This window comes from Strigops habroptila, unplaced genomic scaffold (assembly GCF_004027225.2).
Source record: "Strigops habroptila isolate Jane unplaced genomic scaffold, bStrHab1.2.pri NW_022045636.1_ctg1, whole genome shotgun sequence".
In the NCBI taxonomy this organism is placed as follows: domain Eukaryota; kingdom Metazoa; phylum Chordata; class Aves; order Psittaciformes; family Psittacidae; genus Strigops; species Strigops habroptila.
Window position 1 is genome coordinate 328,577 of NW_022651112.1, and position 17,736 is coordinate 346,312.

The 17,736-nt window shown below is 64.7% G+C and overlaps 4 protein-coding genes across 6 annotated transcripts in view; all 4 read left to right on the forward strand.

The window, feature by feature from the left end:
• LOC115603475 (atherin-like) overlaps window positions 1–574 on the forward strand; it is a 2,016-nt gene extending 1,442 nt beyond the window's left edge. The window contains exon 2 of the mRNA XM_030475380.1: window positions 542–574. Coding sequence (XP_030331240.1) covers window positions 542–574 — 33 coding nt within the window. The remainder of the gene's footprint in view (window positions 1–541) is intronic.
• A 197-nt stretch (window positions 575–771) lies between these two features.
• On the forward strand, window positions 772–3,726 carry INTS5 (integrator complex subunit 5). The gene has a single exon (XM_030475429.1). It carries the CDS (start codon window positions 813–815, stop codon window positions 3,636–3,638), a length of 2,826 nt encoding a protein of 941 aa, XP_030331289.1. The 5' UTR covers window positions 772–812; the 3' UTR covers window positions 3,639–3,726.
• A 3,553-nt stretch (window positions 3,727–7,279) lies between these two features.
• Window positions 7,280–11,085, forward strand: POLR2G (RNA polymerase II subunit G). 3 transcript variants are annotated; one of them, XM_030475433.1, is made up of 8 exons: window positions 7,280–7,421; window positions 7,794–7,903; window positions 9,239–9,398; window positions 9,495–9,545; window positions 10,102–10,167; window positions 10,287–10,358; window positions 10,775–10,808; window positions 10,931–11,085. In XM_030475433.1, exons 1-8 carry the CDS (start codon window positions 7,410–7,412, stop codon window positions 10,942–10,944), a joined length of 519 nt encoding a protein of 172 aa, XP_030331293.1. In that variant the 5' UTR covers window positions 7,280–7,409; the 3' UTR covers window positions 10,945–11,085. The 3 variants fall into 3 exon arrangements, with proteins under 3 accessions (XP_030331293.1, XP_030331294.1, XP_030331295.1); XM_030475434.1 differs by having other exon boundaries at window positions 7,363–7,421; window positions 9,239–9,389; XM_030475435.1 differs by lacking the exon at window positions 9,495–9,545 and having other exon boundaries at window positions 7,363–7,421.
• A 223-nt stretch (window positions 11,086–11,308) lies between these two features.
• On the forward strand, window positions 11,309–17,593 carry EEF1G (eukaryotic translation elongation factor 1 gamma). The gene is made up of 10 exons (XM_030475431.1): window positions 11,309–11,428; window positions 11,950–12,108; window positions 12,229–12,292; window positions 12,805–12,947; window positions 14,074–14,217; window positions 14,311–14,440; window positions 14,986–15,175; window positions 15,849–16,021; window positions 17,156–17,280; window positions 17,367–17,593. The coding sequence occupies exons 1-10, from the start codon at window positions 11,414–11,416 to the stop codon at window positions 17,523–17,525; spliced, it is 1,302 nt and encodes a 433-aa protein (XP_030331291.1). The 5' UTR covers window positions 11,309–11,413; the 3' UTR covers window positions 17,526–17,593.
• Window positions 17,594–17,736: the final 143 nt, after the last annotated feature.

Here is a 17,736-nt window from a genome sequence, read left to right on the forward strand (position 1 = left end):
GCCATGTCGGCGCTCTGCGACCCCCCCGGCGCCGCCAGCCCCCCCCGGCCGCCCCCCAGGTACCGCCGGGACCCCCCCCCCGGGCCTGCCCCATGGATCCCCCCTGAGCCCGCCCCATGGAACACCCCCCCCGGGTCCTGCCCCATGGAGACCCATGAGCCTGCCCCATGGGGCCCCCGCGGGCACTGCCCCATGGACCCCCCCGGGCTGTGCCCCATGGATCCACCCTGGGACCCTGCCCCATGGAACCCCTCCCCCGGCCCTGCCCCATGGGCCCCCCCAGAGCCTGCCCCATGGAGATCCCTGAGCCTGCCCCATGGACCCCCCCAGGCCCAGCCCTATGGATTCCCCCCCCCCGAGCCCGCTCCATGGACCTCCCCCCCCAGGGCACTGCCCCATGGACCCCCTCTAGAGCCTGCCCCATGGGGCCCCCCAGGGCTGTGCCCCATGGATCCACCCTGGCACCCTGCCCCATGGAACCACCCCCCCCGGGCCCTGCCCCATGAACTCCCCCACGACCCTGCCCCATGGAACCCATCAGGCCCCCCCCGTGGCCCCTGGAACCCCTCGGTGACCCCCCAAAGATCCTTCAATCCCCCCCCCCCAACCCTGGGCCCTCACCTCAGCCCCCCCAGCCCCTATTGCTGCCCTTCACCCCGCACTGACCCCCCCCCCAGGCCCTTCCTTGCCCTCCCCCCCACCCCCCCAACCCCACCTCCTCCCCCCACCTCTGCCCCACAGATCCCCTTGAGGAATCCCCTCAACCCCATCCCTTCCCAGCACCTTCATGTGTGGGGCTGGGGGAGGGGGGGATGTATCTCACCGCTGTATGTCCCCCCCCCGTGCCCCCCAGCGCTCAGGAGCTGGCGCAGGAGGTGAAGGCTTTCCTGAGCGGGGTGGACCCCGCGCACGGCACGAAGCTGTCGCCGCAGGAGCACGCCCGCTGCGCGCTGCTGCTGCTGCGGAGCCTGCCCCCCGCGCGCCACGCCGCCCTCCAGCACCTCCGCGGCCTCTTCGACGAGCAGGTCTGCGCCCACCTCCTGGCTCGGGATAATCCCGGCGCTCCCGGCGCCGGGAACGCCGCTTTGGAAGAGGTGGTGCAAGAAGTACAGCGCGTCTTGGCCGAGTTCGTCAGAGCCAACCCCAAAGCTTGGGCGCCCGTCGTGTCCGCTTGGTCCATCGAGCTTATGGGGCAGCTGAGCAGTAAGTACGCCGGGAGGCACGGGGTGCCCCACGCCGCCAGCCTCAACGAGCTGCTGCAGCTCTGGATGTCCTGCAAAGCCACCCGCACCCTCATGGACATCTACACCCAGTGCCTCTCGGCCATGATCGGCGGCTGCCCCGACGCCTGCGTGGACGCGCTGCTCGACACGTCGGTGCAGCACTCGCCCCACTTCGACTGGGTCGTGGCTCACATCGGCTCCTCCTTCCCCAACACCATCATCAGCCGCGTCCTCTCCTGCGGCCTCAAGGATTTCTGCGCCCACGGAGCGGCTCCCGGGGACCTGCTGTTCCCCGGCGCCGGCGCCGACAAGCGGGTGCCCAAAATCGCCTCCGTGGTGGGTATCTTGGGCCATTTGGCTTCGCGCCACTCGGGCAGCATCAAGCAGGAGCTGCTGCGCATGTTCCACGAGAGCTTGGGCCCCGCTCGGGACCAGCACCAAAAAGCCACCGTCCCTTTCCTGCTCCAACTCGCCGTCATGTCCCCGGCGCTGCTCGGCACCGTCTCGGCCGAGCTGGTGGATTCCCTCAAACCGCCCGTTCTCAACCAGCTCCACCAACACTTCGCGGCGCTTCCCCGCGACGAGCTGGACAACATGGTGAGCATCGTGGTGCACCTCATCTGCCAGACGTCCGCCGGCGCCCACCGCATCCTGCACTTCCTGGTGAACACGGCCATGCCGGCCTCCGTCATCACGGCGCCGGGGCCGCCGCTGCACGACGGCGTGCGCGAAGCCTGCGACCGCGTCGTCCAGCTCCTGCTCCTCAACCTGCAGAAGCTGGTTTATAACCGGGGCAGCCCCAACGCGGCCGAGGCGCCGCTGCCGCGCCCGGTGCCCTTCTTGGACGCGTTGCGGCCGCACGTGCGGGAGCTGTGCGTGGAGACGCTGCGCTTGGAGCGGAAGCGTTTCCTCTGGCAGCACCAGCTCCTGGCGCTCTTGGCCGTGTACTCGGCGCCGCACTGCGCCACGGACGCCCTCTTCCACCTGCTGACGCTGGCGCGCGCGCCGGACGAGCTGGCTTTGGCCACGCAGCTCTACGCCGTGCTCAGCTCCTGCCTCACCGACCTGCTGCCGGCCACCGTCAAGACCTGCGTGTGCCAAATCCACGCCGGGCGCCTGCCGGACGCGCAGGTGGCTCAGCTCTTCCGCAACTTGGCCTCGGTGGTGCAGGGGGACACCGGGGACGGGGGCCCGGCCATGGGGACGCAGCTCGGCGCCGTCCTGGCGCGGCACCTCCACGACCTGGGGCAGCTCTTGCTGCACCGCGACGGCGACGTGGCCGAGGCCGCGTGTCTGCTGCTGTCGGTGCTGCCGCTGCCGCGCGCCCCGGCGCCGGCGCAGCTGCTGGGCACCGTGCGAGCCGCTTCGCACCAGTTCTTCTTGGTTCTGCGGCGCCAAAACGCCGCCAACCTGGGCTGCAGCTCCCGCTTGCTGGCCCGCCTCAGCGCCGTGTCGCCGGCGGCCGCCAAGGCCGTGCTGCAGCAGTTGGTGGAGGGAGCGTTGCGGCGCGGCAACGCCGAGCTCTTCGGTGCGTGCCCGGAGAAAACCAACCCGCCGGAGGAGAACGGCGCCGGCGGCGCCGGCGTCTCCTTGCTGGACACCAACCGGCGCTTCACGGCCGCCGTCAACTTCTCCGGCGGCGTGTGGTCCGTGTTCCACGCCGGCGTCATCGGCCGCGGGCTGAAGGCGCCGCCGGGGCGCGGCGAGCGCCCGCCCGAGGAGTTGGCCAACAACATCCAAACCTTCCTGAGCCTCCTCCTGCGCTGCAGCCGCGGCGCCCGCCCGGGGGAAAGCTCCGGCGGGATCCACCCCGAAGCCGCCAAAGCCGTGGCGGCCGCGCTGGTGGAGAACGTGTGCCCGGAGGCGGCGGGCGCGGAGCTGACGTGGCCGCCCGAGGAACAAGCCCGCGGGACGGTGGAACGAGACCTGCGCATCTGCCGCCGCTTCCGGGATCACCCGTTGCTCTTCCCCTTGCTGCGGCTGGTGGCGGCGGGGCGGCCGGCGCTGTGCTACTGCTCCGTGCTGCTCCGCGGGCTCCTGGCCAGCCTCATGGCGCACTGGGAAGCGTGTCGGGATAACGGGACCGCGGGCTCGCCCTGGCACCTGCAGGCTTCGTGCGCGCTGGTGGCCGCCATGGCCGAGGGGTCGCTGCTGCCGCCCGTGCTGGGCAACATGCACGAGCTCTTCCCGCACCTCGCGCCCTTCGAGGTGCATCTCCTGCTGCTCAGCCTTTGGGAATACCTGCGGGAGAACAGCCCCCTCCCGCAGAAATTCACCTTCCAGCCCGAGCGCGGGCTCTTCCGACGGGATTTCTCCCGGGATGGGGATGTCGGGAAGCACTTGGCCGTGCTGCACAGCGTCCTGCACAAGAACATCCACCGCTTGGGGCTCCTGGCCGGGCGGTTCTGCCCCTAAACACACCCCCGCTAGAACCACCCCCCCCTCGGTTTGGGGGTTCAGCCCATTCCCAATCCGTTTTCCGAATAAAAGGGAGCAGAAAGAAGAAGTGGTTGTGGAGTCTGGGGGGGCCGGGGTGGTGCAGGGACCCCCAAAGGGCTTGTGTAGGGGAGTCTAGGGGGGTCTGCGGGGGTCCTGGGGTGCTCATGAGGAGTTTGGGGGGTGCTCAGTGGGAGCCTGGGGGTGCTCATTGAAGGGTTTGGGGGGTGCTCAGGGGGAGCCTGGGGGTGCTCATTGAGGGGTCTGGGGGGTCCTGGGGTGCTCATGAGGGGTCTGGGGTGCTGCGGGGAAGCCTGGGGGTGCTCATGAAGGGTCTGGGGTGCTGCAGGGGAGCCTGGGGGTGCTCATGAGGGGTCTGGGGGGGTTCTGGGGTGCTGGGGGGAGCCTGGGGGGGTCCTGGGGTGCTGGGGGGGAGCCCGGGGGCTGTAAACCAGCGCTGAAAGCTGGTGCTGGGCCTCTTCTGCACACGGTGAGCTCCGCAGCAGTGCCGCCGGCATTGCGCTCGCTCCTCGCTTTCCCACCGAAAAGTCCAGTTGCTGCATCCTCTACGCTGCAGGCCCGAGGCTGTGCCGGTGGGCGGGCATGCAGGCGGGCACTAGGACCCGGCGGGCGGGCACTAGGACCCAGCCCCGGCGGGCGGGCACTAGGACCCAGCCTGGGCGTGGTGGAGGACGGCACCTGGGTCCTAGTGCCCGCCCGCCGGGTCCTAGTGCCCGCCCGCCGAGTGCTCTATTTCAATAAGCATCAAAAACTAACTGCACAAAAAAAGAAGAAAAAGAAAATCCCAAACCTTAGAAGCTACGAGAGACTGAATGAACTGCAGAGAAGTAACCCTAGTGAAGCCTAAGAACTGAATGAGCTCCCTAATGAAAGGCTGTGCCTCATGTACCCCAGGCCCCACCCACAACCCCTCTCTCAATGCCCTAGGGCAGGGGTGCGGCAAACCACCAGCTGGGATATAAGGAGCCTGATGAGCCACAGTCTGTTTTCTTTTCTAGCTGATGTCTGTAACAAACAAAGGGCCAAATACAGAAAAGGATTCTCCATTAAAGCTAAAAACCCGGCACTTTCACCAGGATTACATCTTGTGCTTCACGAAATGGCTATGAAAGTAATTAATCTTCTCTATTCTGCTTTGACAAAGGTCTAAGACATCAGACTGTTTCTAGCCCATGTAGAAGTCCAGCACCAGCATTCTGTCCCTGGTAGCTCTGGTGGTGTTTCCAGTGGCAAAGTGAGAGGGGACTGCCATGTTGACGGCACCAATCCTCAGCTCAACAGAGGTAGGTGATGCCTAGCACCATCCTTCCATCCTGGCACACCAGGTGTGGGAGCAGACACTGCATGATTTGACTTCTATGAGCTGTGCTACTTAATGCCTGAGAGCACTCAGTAGAGAGGCAGAAAGAAAATGTAGTTTTCGGTGGCAAACTGAGGGGAAACAAGCACGATAAGAGCACCGCTCCAGACCTCGGCATGCAGAGGTGATAAACAGCAAGAGCTTTCTGCCCTGGCTCTTCGGCTGTGGGAGCAGGGCCCGGACGTTTGTGCTCTACGTGCCGGGCTCCGGCACAGCTTCGAGTGCTTACTGTAGAGGATGAATTCAATTGGACTTTTAGGTGGGAAAACGAGGAGGAAGAGCAATGCCGGTGGCACCGTTGCAGAGCTCACCATGTGCAGAAGAGGCCCAGCACCAACTTTGTATCCTGGCTCTTCGGGTGTGGGAGCAGGGCCTGGACGTTCGTGCTCAATGCGACGAGCTCGGCAGAGCCTCAAGTGGGCACCGTAGATGTTGCATTCAATTGGACTTTTAGGTGGGAAAGCGAGGAGTGAGATCCATGCCGGTGGCACCGATGTGGAGCTCACTGTGTGCAGAAGAGGTCCAGCACCAGCTTTTAATCCTGGGTCTTCGGCTGTGGGAGCAGGGCGCGGACGTTTATGCTCAATGCGACGGGCTCAGCACAGCCTCCAGCCTGCATCGTAGATGTTGCATTCAGTTGGACTTTTAGGTGGGAAAGCGAGGAGCGAGAGCCCTGCCGGTGGCACCGTTGCGGAGCTCACCATGTGCAGAAGAGGCCCAGCACCAGCTTTCAGTCCTTGCTCTTCGGCTGTGGGAGCAGGGCCTGGACGTTTGTGCTCAATGCGACGGGCTCGGCACAGCCTCGAGTGGGCACCGTAGATGTTGCATTCAATTGGGCTTTTAGGCGGGAAAGCGAGGAGTGAGATCAATGCCGGTGAAACCAATGTGGAGCTCACTGTGTGCAGAAAAGGCCCAGCACCAGCTTTTTATCCTGGCTCTTCGGGTGTGGGAGCAGGGCTAGAATGTTCGTGCTCAATGCTATTGGCTCGGCACAGCCTCCAGCCTGCATCATAGATGTTGCATTCAATTGGACTTTTAGGTGGGAAAGCGAGGAGCGAGAGCAATGCCGGTGGCACTGTTGTGGAGCTCACCATGTGCAGAAGAGGCCCAGCACCAGCTTTCAGTCCTGGCTCTTCGGGTGTGGGAGCAGGGCCCGGACGTTCGTGCTCAATGCGACGGGCTCGGCACAGCCTCCAGCCTGCATCGTACAGGATGCACGCAATTGGACTTTTAGGTGGGAAAGCGAGGAGCGAGAGCAATGCCGGTGGCACTATTGCAGAGCTCACCATGTGCAGATGAGGCCCAGCACCAGCTTTCAGTCCTGGCTCTTCGGGTGTGGGAGAAGGGCCCGGACGTTCATTCTCAATGCGACGGGTGCCACCGGCATTGATCTCGCTCCTCACTTTCCCACATAAAAGTCCAATTCTGTGCAACCTCTAAAATGAGGCCTCAAGGCTGTGCCGAGTCCGTTGCATAGAGCATGAATGTCCGGGCCCTGCTCCCACAGCTGAAGAGCCAGGACTGAAAGCTGGTGCTGGGCCTATTCTGCAAACAATGAGGTCCGCTACGGTGCCACCGGCATTGCTCTCGCTGCTCACTTTCACACATAAAATCCCAATTGCTTGCATCCTCTATGCTGCACGCTCGAGGCTGTGCCAAGCCCGTCATATTAAGCACTAGCGTCCGGGCCCTGCTCCCACAGCCGAAGAGCCAGGACTGAAAGCTGGTGCTGGGCCTCTTCTGCACATGGTGAGCTCCGCAACGGTGCCACCAGCATTGCTCTTGCTCCTCGCTTTCCCACCTATAAGTCCAATTACTTTCAACATCTACGGTACCCAACCAAGGCTGTGCCGAGCCCGTCGCATTGAGCACGAACTTCCGTGCCCTGATCCCACATTCTGGGAGGGGTGAGCTCTCTAGGGGTGTCCTCGGGTGCTCAGTGGCAGGCTGGGGGTGCTCATGAGAGGTCTGGGGGGGCCCAGGGCTCCCTGAGGGATGCTCAGGGGGGTCCTGGGGTGCTCAGAGCGGTCCCGAGAGCCTCATTTGGAGTTTGGGGGTGCTCGGGTGCGTTTGGGGGCGTCTGGGGGGTCCCAGGGGATGCTCAGGGGCCTCCTCGTCCCGTCCTTGTCAATCACCCATCTCCTCCCTCCCATTGGCTCTCACCCAGCCAATCATCGCACGCTGCTCCTCATTATCCCCGCCCCCCGTGCTGCCTTCGTCGCCCCGCCCCCCGCTGCCTAGCAACGGGTAGCTTGGCGTGGGTGGGGGGAGGAGGGAAGCAGTGACCAATCAGAGCCCTCCTGCGGGGCGGGGCTTGGCGGGCCGCGCGCCACTTCCGGCCCGGCGGCGGCGGCGGCGGCAGCGGGAGAATGTTCTATCACGTAAGCGGCGGCGGCGTCACGTGTCCTAACAGGGGGAGTCACGTGTTCTACCGGGGGGGTGGGCACCGGCCTCAAGGTTGGGGGTTGGGGGGGGCTTTCGGTGTTGGGGAGGTGGTCCCGCTGGGTCCCGGTTCACTGATGCTCGTCCCGGTGTTGGAGGGGGTTGTCCCGGTGTTGGGGGGGGGCTCCGGATGGTCCCGGTGTTGGGAGGAGGTCCCGCTGGGTCCTTGGGCGGGGTGTCCCGGTGTTGGGGGGGAGCTCCAGTGAGTCCTGGTGCTCTGACGCGGGTCCCGGTGTTGGGGGGGGGGGGTCCCGGTGTGTCCCGGTGCTCTGACACGGGTCCCGGTGTGTGGCCCCCGCCCCGGTGCATAGATCTCGCTGGAGCACGAGATCCTGCTGCACCCGCGGTACTTCGGGCCCAACCTCCTCAACACCGTGAAGCAGAAGCTCTTCACCGAGGTGGAGGGGACCTGCACCGGCAAGTGCGTGGTGGGGGGGGGCAGCACCGGGGACACCCCCCCCCCCGGAACTCCCCGAGCACTCCAGGACCCCCCCCACCCCCCAGACCTCCGCTAGAGCACCCCAAGACCCCCCCCCAATGGCCTGAGCAGCCTCCGGCCCCCTCTAGAGCCCTCCAGGCACCCCCAGATCGTCCTGAGACCCCCCAGGTCTCCTCTAGAGCCCCCCCGAGAACCCCAGGACCCCCCTAAGACATCCCAAAGCACCCCTAGAACCCCCCAAGCACTCCAGGACCCCCCAAAAAAACCCAGGACCCCCTAAAACCTCTCCAGGACACCCACAAAGCACCCCTAGAACCCCCCCAAACACCCCCAGGACCCCCCCAAACATCCCCAAGCCCCTCCAGGACCCCCCTAAGACCCCCCAAACACCCCCAGGACCCCCCAAAATCCTTCCAGGACCCCCCAAACCCCCTCAGGACCCCTAACACACCCCAAAGCACCCCTAAAATCCCCAAGACCCCCCCCAAACCCTTCCAGGACACCCTGAACCCCCTCAGGACCCCCCTAAGCACACCTAGAACTCCCCTAAGCACCCTCAAGACCCCCCCCAAGCATCCCCAAGACCTCCCCAAACCCCCTCAGGACTCCCGTAAGACACCCCAAAGCACCCCTGGAACCCCCCCCGAAACTCCTCCAGGACACCCCAAACACCCCCAGAACCCCCCCAAACCCCCTCAGGACCCCCCTAACACCCCCCAAGCACCTCCAGGACCCCCCCAAACCCCCTCAAGACCCTCCTAAGGCACCCCAAAGCACCACTAGAACCCCCCCAAACACCCCCAGGACCCCCCCAAACATCCCCAAGACTCCTCCAGGACCCCCCTAAGACCCCCCAAACATGCCTAGGACCCCCCCAAATCCTTCCAGAACCCCCCAAATCCCGTGAGGACCCCCCAAAGCACCCCTAGAACTCCCCCAAACACCCCCAAGACCCCCCCAAACATCCCTAAGACCCCCCAAGCACCCCCAGGACCCCCCCCAAACATCCCCAAGACCCCCTCCAGGACCCCCCTAAGACCCCCCAAACACCCCCAGGACCACCCCAAATCCTTTCAGGACCCCCCCAAACCCTTCCAGCACCCCCCAAACCCCCCTCCAGGACCCCCCTAAGACACCCCAAAGCACCTCTAGAACCCCCCCAAACACCCCCAGGACCCCCTGAAACCCCTCCAGGACCCCCCAAAGCACCCCTAGAACCCCCCAAACACCCCCAGGACCCCCCCCAAACCCTTCTAGCACCCCCCAAACACCCCTTCAGGACCCCCCCCATGGTGTCCTTTGTCGTCCCCCCCCCAGATACGGCTTCGTCATCGCCGTCACCACCATCGACAACATCGGGGCGGGGGTGATCCAGCCGGGCCGCGGGTTCGTGCTCTACCCGGTCAAGTACAAAGCCATCGTGTTCCGGCCCTTTAAGGGCGAGGTGGTGGACGCCGTCGTCACCCAGGTCAACAAGGTGACCCCCGGGGTGCTGGGGGGGGGGGCCCGGGGGGGTCCTGGGGTGTCCCGAGGGCTGCGGAGCCGGTGACACCCCCTGATTCCCTCCCCCCAGGTCGGGCTCTTCACAGAGATCGGCCCCATGTCCTGCTTCATCTCCCGCCATGTAAGGGGGGGGGCACTGGGGATGGGGGGTGCTGACCCCCCCCCAACCCTTCCTGCCCCCCCCCAAACCCTCCTTTCTCCCCCCCCCCCTCATTTGGGCTCCCCCATCACACCAGGGACCTCCCTGACCCCCTCAACTTCCCCATTGGGGCTCCCCATACACCCCCCCAAACCCTCCAGGGCTTCCCCCGCCTTGGGGTCCCTCAATTCCTCACACACCCCCCCCCAACCATCCAACATGGACCCCTCCAACCCTTGGGACACCCCAAGAACCCCCCAGTACCCCCAATTCCACCCCCAGGATCCCCCATTTCCCTTCCAGGGTCCCCCTTGCTCCCCCCATCTGCCCCTGGGGACCATTAAAAGCCCTCCCCCAACCCTCAAGGCCCCCCCAGTTGTCCCCCTCTCGGACCCTAGACCCCCCCTTCTCCCTCTGGGGACCTCCATGGGCCCCCCCATTTACCCCCAGGGAGCCCTGGTCTCCTCTTGCCCCCCAATCCCCCCCTAGGGACCCCTTTTCCCCCCTGGGCCCCCCCTGACCCCCTGTGTCCCCCCAGTCCATCCCCTCGGAGATGGAGTTCGACCCCAACTCCAACCCCCCCTGCTACAAGACAGTGGATGAGGTGAGTCCTGGGGGGGGGTCCAGGGGTCTCCCCATTCCCTTCCCCCCCCCCCCCCAAACATGGGTCCTGGTTTGGGGGGGGTCCGGTGCCCCCCCCCATAATGGTTCCCCCCCCCCCAGGACATCGTTATCCAGCAGGATGATGAGATCCGCCTGAAGATCGTGGGGACACGAGTGGATAAGAACGACATTGTCAGTGGGGGGGGGGCCCTTATGGGGGGGCCCAGCTTTGGGGGGGGTCCCCAGGTCTATGGGGGGGTCCTCAGCTCCAAGGGGAGGTGCCAAAGCCAATGAGGAAAGTGGGGCCAAGTCCTTTGGGGGGGTCCTAAAGTCCAAGGGGGGCGGTCTGGGGGGGTCCCCAGCTCCATGGGGATCGTGACCCAGGTTTGGGGGGGTCCTGTCCCCACAGGGTGGGGGGGAGGCCCCCAGCTCCATGGGGGTCAATGAGGCGGGGGGACCAGGTCCTTGGGGGGGGGGGGCAGTTTGGTGGAGGGAGGGGTCTGGAGGTTCTTCCCTTGGGGGTGTCCCCAGGTCCTAGGGGGGGGTCCCAGCTCTTGGGGGACTTCATCCCATCCTGGGGTTCACCTTTGCCTCCCCCCCCCTTCCAGTTCGCCATCGGCTCCCTCATGGACGATTACCTGGGTGAGTCGGGGGGGGCACCCACTGCCCTCGGGGGGGGGCTGGGAGGCCTATGGGGGCTTATGGGGGACTATGGGAGGTTATGGGGGGGGTGTTTTTCCTCTCTCATTCCCTTCTCCTCACAGGCCTCGTCAGCTGAGCACAAGGGATGGTTGTGCCCCCCCCCGCCGGTTGTGACACCCCCCCCAAACCAGGGCTATTGTTGGGGCACCCCCAGGGCTGGGGGGGGGTTCTGCCCTTCCAAGAGCCGCTATTCCCAATAAAACCCGTTGTTGTCTCCTCCTGCATCAGCCTCTTTCCGTGGGGGGGAAGCGGGGGGGTCCCGGGGATACCGGCGGGGGGGGGCCTCTTATGACCGGTAGGTCCCACATCGAGCGTCGCCGCTTTAAGGCGCGTCGCCGCTTTAAGGGGGTCGGGTGCGCGTCGTCGTCGTCCGTTCCCCCCTCCCCCTCCCCCTCCCCCCCGTATCCACGGCAACCGCCCGGCCGTTTCGCTTTACGTCTCGGCCGCCTCAAGCGCCGCGCGGCGGTCGCGCTCACCAGCACTTCGCTGCTTTACGGCTCCGCGGCACCGCCTCCTTCCCTCCCTCCCTCTCTCCGCTCGCCAAGATGGCCGTGGCCGGGGTGAGTGCGGCGGCCCCGCGCCGCCATCCGCCGCCATCCGCCACCGTGCGGCGCTGCCCCCGCCACCGGGGGGCCCGCAGCGGCCGGGAGAGCCGCGCCGGGCTGGGGGGGGCGGCTCTGGAGCCGCGTCGCTGCGCTCCGGGGGATGGTGGGGGGAGGCCGGGGGGGGGGGGACCCCAGGCCGGGAACGGAGGCCGCAGGGTGGGGGCGCGATGGCGGGTCCCGTCCCCCCCCCATCGCGAGCCTGTCACCCCCCGCCCTTCACAGCCCCGCCCGCGCCGTTGTCCCCTCCGTGCCCTTGGTTGTCCCCTCAGCTCCACCTCCCCCCCCGCAGCCGGGACATTGCCCTTAACCCCCCCTTCCAGTCGCGACAGACCCCACGGGCTCGCGACAGCCCCGCGGCAGCGCCTTCCTCCCGCCTTTAGCAGCCCTTTAACAGCCCTACCATGGCTCGTAGTGACCCCTTCTCTCCAAGTCGTCATACCCCTCCTATGTCGTGACATTGTCGTCCCTCCCCGCAGACCCTCTACACGTACCCAGAGAACTGGCGAGCCTTCAAGGCGCTGATCGCAGCCCAATACAGCGGCGCCAAGATCAGGGTCCTCTCGACCCCCCCCCACTTCCACTTCGGGCAGACCAACAAGACCCCCGAGTTCCTCCGCAAGTTCCCGGTGGGGAAGGTGAGTTCGGGGGGGGGATAAAGCCGGGAATGGGGGGGGGGGGAAACCCGGGAATGGGGGGGATAAAGCCGGGAATGGGGAGGGGACACAGGCGGGAACATTTGGCTTCTCCCACCCCAGGTCCCGGCGTTCGAGGGTGACGACGGATTCTGTGTCTTTGAGAGCAACGCCATCGCCTACTATGGTGAGCTGGGGGCTCCTCACCAGCTCTGTGCCCCCCCACCAGCTCTGTGCCCCCCCCACCAGCTCTGTCCCCCCACAATGACCTCTGTCCCCCCCCAGCCAGGTCTGTCTCCCTCCCACTATCTCTGTCCCCCCCCCAACCAGATCTGTCTCCCCCCCACCATCTCTATCCCCCCCCAACAAACTGTCCCCCCCCAGCCATCTCTGTCCCCCCCCAAAAGAGCTCTGTCCCCCCCCAACCATCTCCATGCCCCCAATGAGCTCTTTCCCCCCCCATCTAGATCTGTCCCCCCCCACCGATCTCTGTCCCCCCCAAGGAGCTGTGTCCCCCCCACAACCATTCCTATACCCCCAAACGAGCTCTGTCCCCCCCAACCATCTCTATCCCCCCAACGAGCTCTGTCCCCCCCCAACCATTTTTATCCCTCCCCCAACGAACTCTACCCCCCCTTCATGACTTTCAGCCCCCCCCCTTAATGACCTTCCCCCCCCCCGCTTTGTACCCCCCCCCAGTCAGCAATGAGGAGCTGCGCGGGACCACGCAGGAGTCGGCGGCGCAGGTCGTGCAGTGGGTGAACTTCGCCGACAGCGACATCGTGCCCCCCGCCAGCACCTGGGTCTTCCCCACACTGGGCATCATGCACTACAACAAGCAGGTATGGGGGGGGGTAATGCGGGGGGGGGGCTCATTTTGGGGGTGCTGGATCCCCCTCCCCATGTTCAGCATCTTGGCACTGGGGGGGGGTTCACAGGGAGCTGCTGCTGTTGGCTGAGGGGGATTCCTTGTGTCTTCCCCCCACCCCAGCTTGGGGGCTCTTTCTCAGCCCCGTGTTACATTTGGGGGACCCCCCCTGGGCTCCCAGCCCCATATTTTAGTTGGGGGGGGGCGGCATAATCCCAGCCCTGTGTTTTATATGGGTGGGGAGATGTCCCATGGATCCCAGCCCCATATATTATATGGGAGAGGAGGCTCTCATGAATCCTAGCCCTATATATTGCAGGGGGGGGCTCCCCTGAATCCCAGCCCTCTATATTCCCGGAGGGGGGGGGGGCTCCCATGGATCTCAGCCCCATATTTTACTGGGGGGGATGTCCAATGGATCCCAGCCACATATTTTACATTGGGGGGGCGCTTCCATGGGTCCCAGCCCCCTATATTACATGGGAGAGGAGGCTCCCATGGATCCCAGCCCCATATTTTACATTGGGGGGACGCTTCCATGGATCCCAGCCCCATATTTTACATGTGGGGGGTGCTTCCATGGATCCCAGCCCCATATTTTACCTGGGGAGGGGGCTCCCATGAATCCCAGCCCTGTATTTTAGTGGGGGGGTAGGGGGTGTCCAGTGCATCCGAGGCCCATATTTTACATGGGGGGCGGGCTCCCACAGATCTCAGCCCCATATATTATCTGGTGGAGGGGGGCTCCCATGGATCCCAGCCCCCTATTTTACATGGGGGGGGGGCACTTCCATAGATCCCAGCTCCATATTTTATATGCGTGGGGGCTCCCATGGATCCCAGCTCCATATTTTACATGCGTGGGGGCTCCCATGGACCCAGCCCCATATTTTCTATGGGGGGGGGGCTCCCATGGATATTTTCCCTGCAGGATCCTCTTGGCTCCCTCAGGTGCTCCAGCACCAATCCCAATCCCGGCTCTTGATTCCTTTTGTATTCATCCCAACAAAGTTCCCAGGGGATGCGACCCCCCCCCCAGCTCACGGGGGGGGGGTCCCAATACTGACCCTCCCACCATCCCATCTCTTTCCCTTATGGAGGCGACGGAGTTTGCCAAGGAGGAGGTGCGGCGGGTGCTGGGGGTGCTGGATTCCCACCTCCGCACCCAGACCTTCTTGGTGGGAGAACGCGTGTCCTTGGCCGACATCACGGTGGTCTGCGCCCTGCTCTGGCTCTACAAGCAGGTTTGGGGGGGGGGCAAAACACGGTGGGGGCGGGGGGGGAGCCTGTGGTCCTTTTGGGGGGTGTTTTCCATGGCTGGATCCCTATGGATGCAGGTGCTGGAGCCGGCGTTCCGGCAGCCCTTTGGGAATGTCAACCGGTGGTTCGTGACGTGCCTGAACCAGCCCCAGTTCAAGGCGGTGCTGGGAGAGGTGCAGCTCTGCGAGAAGATGGCCCAGTTCGATGGTGAGGGGGGGGGCACGGGGAGGGGGGGCACAGGGACATGGGGGCACTGGAACTCTCTGGGGGGGACATGTGGGCACAAGGACCCTCCTGGGGAGGGGACATGGGGGCACAGGGACCCTCGGGGGGGGACATGGGGTGCAGGAAGTGTCTGGGGGGGGGGACATGGGGGCACAAGGATTCTCTGGGGGGAGACATGGGGGCACAGGGACCTTTCGGGGGGGGACATGGCAGCACAGGGACCCTCCGGGGGGGGACATGGAGGCACAAGGACCCTGCTGGGGGGGGGACATGGGGACACAGGGACCCTCTGTGGGGGGGACATGGGGGCACAGAGACCCTCTGGGGGGGATATGGAGGCACAAGGACCGTCCTGGAGGGGGGACATGGGGGCACAGGGACCTTGCCGGGGGGGACATGGGGTACAGGACCTGTTAGTGGGGGGACATGGGGGCACAAGGATCCTCTGGGGGGGGACACGGCTCCCTCCCAGCTCCCATCTTTGGGCTCAGACCTGGGATTTGGGGGGTGTTCTTGGTTGTCCCCAGCCAAGAAGTTTGCGGAGGCACAGCCACGGAAGGAGCCCCCCCGGAAGGAGAAGCCCCCCCGAGAGGAGAAGCGGAAGGAGGAGAAGAAGGAGGAGAAGAAGCCGGAGCCCGAGGAGGAGCTGGATGAGTGCGAGCAGGCGCTGGCAGCTGAGCCCAAGGCCAAGGACCCCTTTGCCCATCTGCCCAAGAGGTGCCATTGGGGGGGGGGGGGGGCGTCTGGGTGTCCCCGAGGGGGGGTTGAGTGTCTCCAGAGGGGTCTCAGTGTTCTCTGGGTGTCCCATGGGGGGGTCTCATGGTCCCAAGGGGGGTTCTGGGTGTCCCCAGGTTGGGTCTGGGTGTCCCCAGTGAGGATTTGAGGGTCTCTGGGGGGGTCTGGGTGTCCCGAGCGGGGGTCTCAGTGTCCCCGGGTGTCCCCTGGGGGGGTCTGGGTGTCCCCAGGGGGGATCTCAGTGTCCCTGGGTGTCCCCTGGGGGGGTCTGGGTGTCCCCAGGGGGGGTCTCAGTGTCCCCGGGTGTCCCCTGGGGGGGTCTGGGTGTCCCCAGGGGGGGTCTCAGTGTCCCTGGGTGTCCCCTGGGGGGGTCTGGGTGTCCCCAGGGGGGGTCTCGGTGTCCCCTGGGGGGGTCTGGGTGTCCCCGGGGGGGGCTCAGTGTCTTTGTGTGTGCCTGTGGGGGGGTCTTGAGTGCCTTGGGGGGGTTCTCATTGTCCCAGGGTGAGTCTTGAGCGTTCCCTTGGGGGGGGTCCTGCTGTCTCTGGGTGTACGGGTGGCTCTGGGTGTCCCCACGGTATGTTTGAGGGTCCCATGGGTGGCTCTGGGTGTCCCATAGGGGGTGTCTGAGGCTCCCCCCGTGCTCCCCCCCCCACAGCCCCTTCGTGCTGGACGAGTTCAAGCGCAAGTATTCCAACGAGGACACGCTCACGGTGGCGCTGCCGCACTTCTGGGAGCACTTCGACCCCCAGGGCTGGTCCCTCTGGTTCTGCCAGTACCGCTTCCCCGAGGAGCTGAGCCAGACCTTCATGAGCTGCAACCTCATCACTGGTGAGCGCTCCCCTCCTCATCCTCATCCTGCCCTCCTCATCTTCATCCTGCTCTTCTCGTGCTCCTCCTGCCCTTCTCATCCTCATCCTGCCCTTCTCGTGCTCATCCTGCCCTTCTCGTGCTCCTCCTGCCCTTCTCATCCTCATCCTGCCCTTCTCGTGCTCATCCTGCCCTCCTCATCCTCATCCTGCCCTTCTCGTGCTCATCCTGCCCTCCTCATCCTCATCCTGCCCTCCTCATCCTGCCTTCCTCATCCTGCCCTCCTCATCTTCCTCATGCTGCCTTCCTCGTTCTCATCCTCATCCTGCTCCTGCCCTCATCGTCCTCTTCCTGCCCTCCTCATCCTCCTCATCCTGCCGTCCTCATCCTGGTCCTGTCTTTCTCATCCTGCTCTTGTCATCGTCATCCTGCCCTCCTCATCCTCATTCTCCTTATCCTGCCTTCCTCATCCTGTTCCTGCTCTCCTCATCCTCCTCATCCTCATCCTACTCCTCTCAGTATCCTCCTGCCCTCCTCATCCTCATTATGCTCTCGGCCTTCTCATCCTCCTCATCCTGCTCCTGCCCTCCTCATCCTCATCCTGCTCCTGCCATCAGCATCCTCCTGCCCTCAGCATCCTCATCCTGCACTTGCCCTCCTCATCCTCGTCCTCGTCCTGGTCCTGCTCCTGCCCTCCTCATCCTCCTCACTCTGCTCCTCATCCGGAGCCGCCGCCTCTGTCCCTCTGCTCCTTTTCTTCCTCTTGCCCCTCCCTTTGGCTTTTCCTCCTGCTCCTTCCTCCTCTCCCCCCTTTCCCTTTTCATTCATTCTTCTCCCTTTCCTGGTTCTCTTTTCCCTTTCTCTTTTCTTTTCCCTTTTTTCTCCCCTTTCCTTTCTCTCTTCTTTTTTCCTCCCCCCCCATTTCCTCCTTTCTCCCCCATTTCCTCCTTTTCCCTCCGTGTTTCGTCCATTCCTTCCTGTGTTTCCTTTCTCCCTGTTTTCCATTTCCTTGTCTTTCCCTTTCCCCATCTTCCCTTTCTCCTCTTTTACCTTCTCTCTTTATCCTTCACCCTCTTCCTTCTCCCTTTTCCCTTCTCCACCTTTATTCCTCTCCGCCTTTATCCCTCTCCTTCCTTATCCCTCTCCCATCCCCAGGCATGTTCCAGCGCCTGGACAAGCTCCGGAAAAACGCCTTTGCCAGCGTCATCCTGTTCGGCACCAACAACGACAGCAGCATCTCGGGAGTGTGGCTGTTCCGGGGGCAGGAGCTGGCGTTCCCGGTGAGCCCCGCGCTGGGATCGGGATCTGGGATCGGGATCTGGGATCGCCGCAGCCTCCCCGGGGCTGAGCCACCGTTTCCTTCCAGCTCAGCCCCGACTGGCAGGTCGATTACGAGTCCTATTCCTGGCGGAAGCTGGACCCGGAGAGCGCGGAATGCCAGACGCTGGTCAAGGAATACTTCACGTGGGAAGGGGAATTCCAGCACGTCGGGAAACCCTTCAACCAGGGCAAGATCTTCAAGTGATTCCCCAACTGCTTCCCGCCTCCTTCCCGGAAATAAACCCGCGCCGGCCACGGTGCGGCACCACCGGCCCCGCGCTGCTGCAGCAATGGGGGTGGCGGGGGGGGGGCAGGTACCCCAAAAGGGGGTCAGGAACACCAAAAAAGGGGGTCAGGCTCCCTCAAAGTCGGGTCAAGCACCCCAAAAGTGAGGTCAAGCACCCCAAAAGAGGGGT